Raw genomic sequence first — 3,059 nt, 5'->3', positions numbered from 1 at the left:
CCTCTCAGATGTTGGCAGGAAGCTGAGGAGGAGAGCGGCGAACGCTTTATGGGATCAGGAGCGATGCAGATTACATCACTTCCAGTCCCTGAGCTGCCTGTGCTGGGCTCCTGCAATCTGCACTCCAATAGCTTATTTCTTGTGTAATGGTGATAGTAGTGGTCTTTTGGACCCCCAGTATCACCTTAAAGAGGACCCATCACCACCAATATGCTATCACATGTGGGGCTTGTAACCTCCTCTATGTGATAGCAATTAAAGTAAAGTTAAACATTTTTTGAAATAAAATAAATGTAACATTTAAAAAAAAAAAAAAAGTCCCCCGCGAGCATGCGCGTCTTCATGTAAACATACGTCAGGTGCGCCTACGTACGAAAACGACGATTGCGCTACACATGTTGGGTACCACCGCGCACGCCGGAGTGAGGGCAATAATGCTAGGGCTCTAGGGCCAATATTTATGCACATCTCTAAACTAATGACCTGTAGGGGGCTTTCTTTTAAAGCATCGTCTATGGACTTTATGGGGGTACTGAATTCTGTCGCAGTTTCACGGACACACACAATTTTGTTACCTGGGCATATTGGGTATCTATTTACTCGTTATGACCTCATCTTTTATATTTAAAAAAAAAAGGGTTTTATATAGTGTTTTGGTGCACTAAATTTAACTTAAGTGCATTTTTAACTAAAAAATCATAAGGGCCAGTTCACACAAATTGCGGTGCGTTCCAGAACGGTAGCTGCTGGAACGCACAGAAATCGCACACCAAACTCCCCTCTTCATTCTGGCGGTGCATTGAAGTCAATGGCACTGCAACCACGGCCCCCGACTGCAGTGCAATCAGACGTGTGGTAAAACATTGCCTGCGTTTCGGTCCAGTGCGAACGCAAAAAGACAGAGCATGCAGCATTTTTTTGCGTTCGCACTGGACCGGAACGGAGGCAATGTCTGAAGGACACACATCTTAAAGGAGAACTATGGGGTTAGGGCTTTTCCCAATAGTTCTCCTTAGGGTAACGGAAGGACACAAACTAGCGTCCTCCCGTTACCCTAAGCTCAGTATACGGAGACGATGCAGCTGAAGCGGATCCCGACAATTATGTCTGGATCCGCCCAGCTGCGTGAGTGACAGCTGGCTCTGCCTATCTAGAGGCAGAGCCAGCTGTACCCGCCCCCTCCCCCGTCCGTTTCGCCAGTCAGCGCTCGAGGATCGGAGCGGGGAGGGGAGAACCCAGCCACTCCCCTGTCACGGCAGAGAGCTGTGACAGGATCGAAAAGTGAGCGAACGCCGGTATGTGTTCGCTCACTTCCCGATCTACTGAGCCGACCTGTGACAGTCTCATTGTCACAGGTCGGCTAGAACTATGAGATGAGTGAAAAGCACTCACCTCATAGTTTTCCTTTAAGATGGCCATGTACTGTTAGGATTTTGTCTGAACCAGCAGAAATTCTAATCGTGGTTGGCTCTGCCAGCACCACCCCACTTGACAAACTTTGATTGAAAAATCAGTGGAGCTGGGCTAAAAATTGTTGGCCAAACAGTAACTACAGCCAATCAGAGAATGAAGGTCTGTGTTCACAGGTTCACATTCCTTCCTCCCTATCAAAGTCCATTGATTTCCACACACACCAGAGCATAAGAGGTAATCTTTACAGATGTGAACGGAGGCTGCAGACTCACAGTGGAAAATTGTATTTATTGAGGGGAAATCAACTCTTAAGGTGCCCATACACTGGCCGAATTTTGGCCGGGTTTTCAATGTACCGGACGAAAATGCGCACATTGTGTGGGGCTATCGGCTCCCTTTTAGCCGGCATTCCTCAATCAGGTGATCGAAGGTGCCAGTTGGAGTATCTTTGTGTGATCAGAGGCGGCAGCCAATGAGCTGCCGGCTCTGATCAGGTATTCTGACAGGTGGCGGCAGCACATTTCAGAATACAATGCAAACAGCGGCGATTCCTCGATCGATTCCTCAAAATCTTACAGTGGGGACATTTTTGCTGATGACAACTGTCTAAAGCTGGCCATACACCTATAGATTATCTGAAGATTTTCTATGGTCAGATGGAAAAAGTGCAACAGATTCCTCCATCTACGCTAAACTGTGTTGATGGAGGAATCTCCCACTGGGCCAAGCTTCAGTGTCTTGCTAGTTGGCCCTGCTAGCTCTCAAAATACCTAAACAATGCCTACAACCAGTCAGATTGCTCAGGTATTTTGACATTATGTGATCATTTTGTTAAGTGGAAAAAAAAAATTAAAGTTGCAAAAAAAATTTAAAGTCACGCATGAAAAAAAAAAAAAAACCCACAAAAAAATTTCCCCCACCCATACATACAGGCGTGCAAACATGCATCGGGCTTGCATACGTGCAAAAATGATGATTGCGCCCATTACGCCGCACATGTTACATATCACCGCAAACGTTGCAGTGAAAACAATAATTCTAGGGCCATTAATCACTATAACACTAAACTGATGAGCGGTAAAAGCTTTTAAAGCGCCGCCTATGGTCAATTTTGGGTATGGTAGTTTTTTGCAATTTCGTCAGTAAATAGACATGTTTGGTGTCTATTTACCTGACATGACCCTGTCTTTTATATTTTACCAAAAAATTGGGTAATAATAATTGATTCCTAACATAATGTAAAAAAAACTAAATTTTTTCCAAATTTTCAGTAATTTTTCCTTAATATAGTAAAACATAAAAATCCCAGTGGTGATTAAATACCACCAAAAGAAAGCTCTATCTGTCCCCCAAAAAATGGAATAAAATTAATTTCAGTACAGCCTTGCATGACTAAATAAATGTTAGTCAAAGTACCGCAGTGCTGAATATTGAAAAATGGCCTGGACAGGAAGGGAGTGTAAACACCTGGTCAGCAGTTCATTTCAGATCATGATGCTTGTACCCACCTGGTGATCCTGAGCTGGCAAAGTCTGCAGAGCTACCACAAAGTCATTGCTGATTTTACCGGCAGAGAAAATCCCCCACTTTGTGGCCATATTGTTAAGTGTCAGATTGTCGTTCTGGTAGAGGAGGGGAGAGAGGCT

General features: G+C 44.6%; 1 protein-coding gene across 2 annotated transcripts in view; it reads right to left on the bottom strand.

The window, feature by feature from the left end:
* LOC108800663 (trans-1,2-dihydrobenzene-1,2-diol dehydrogenase-like) overlaps positions 1-3,059 on the bottom strand; it is a 16,104-nt gene extending 13,045 nt beyond the window's left edge. The window contains exon 1 of one of the 2 annotated variants that reach the window (XM_018572657.1): positions 2,918-3,059. In XM_018572657.1, the coding sequence (XP_018428159.1) occupies positions 2,918-3,011 (94 nt within the window). In that variant the 5' untranslated portion in view covers positions 3,012-3,059. The remainder of the gene's footprint in view (positions 1-2,917) is intronic. The other variant, XM_018572656.1, reaches the window with a different exon arrangement.

The sequence above is a fragment of the Nanorana parkeri genome, unplaced genomic scaffold (assembly GCF_000935625.1).
Source record: "Nanorana parkeri isolate BGI_ZX_2015 unplaced genomic scaffold, ASM93562v1 scaffold2094, whole genome shotgun sequence".
NCBI classification, from domain to species: domain Eukaryota; kingdom Metazoa; phylum Chordata; class Amphibia; order Anura; family Dicroglossidae; genus Nanorana; species Nanorana parkeri.
This window is presented reverse-complemented; position numbering and strand designations above follow the sequence as displayed.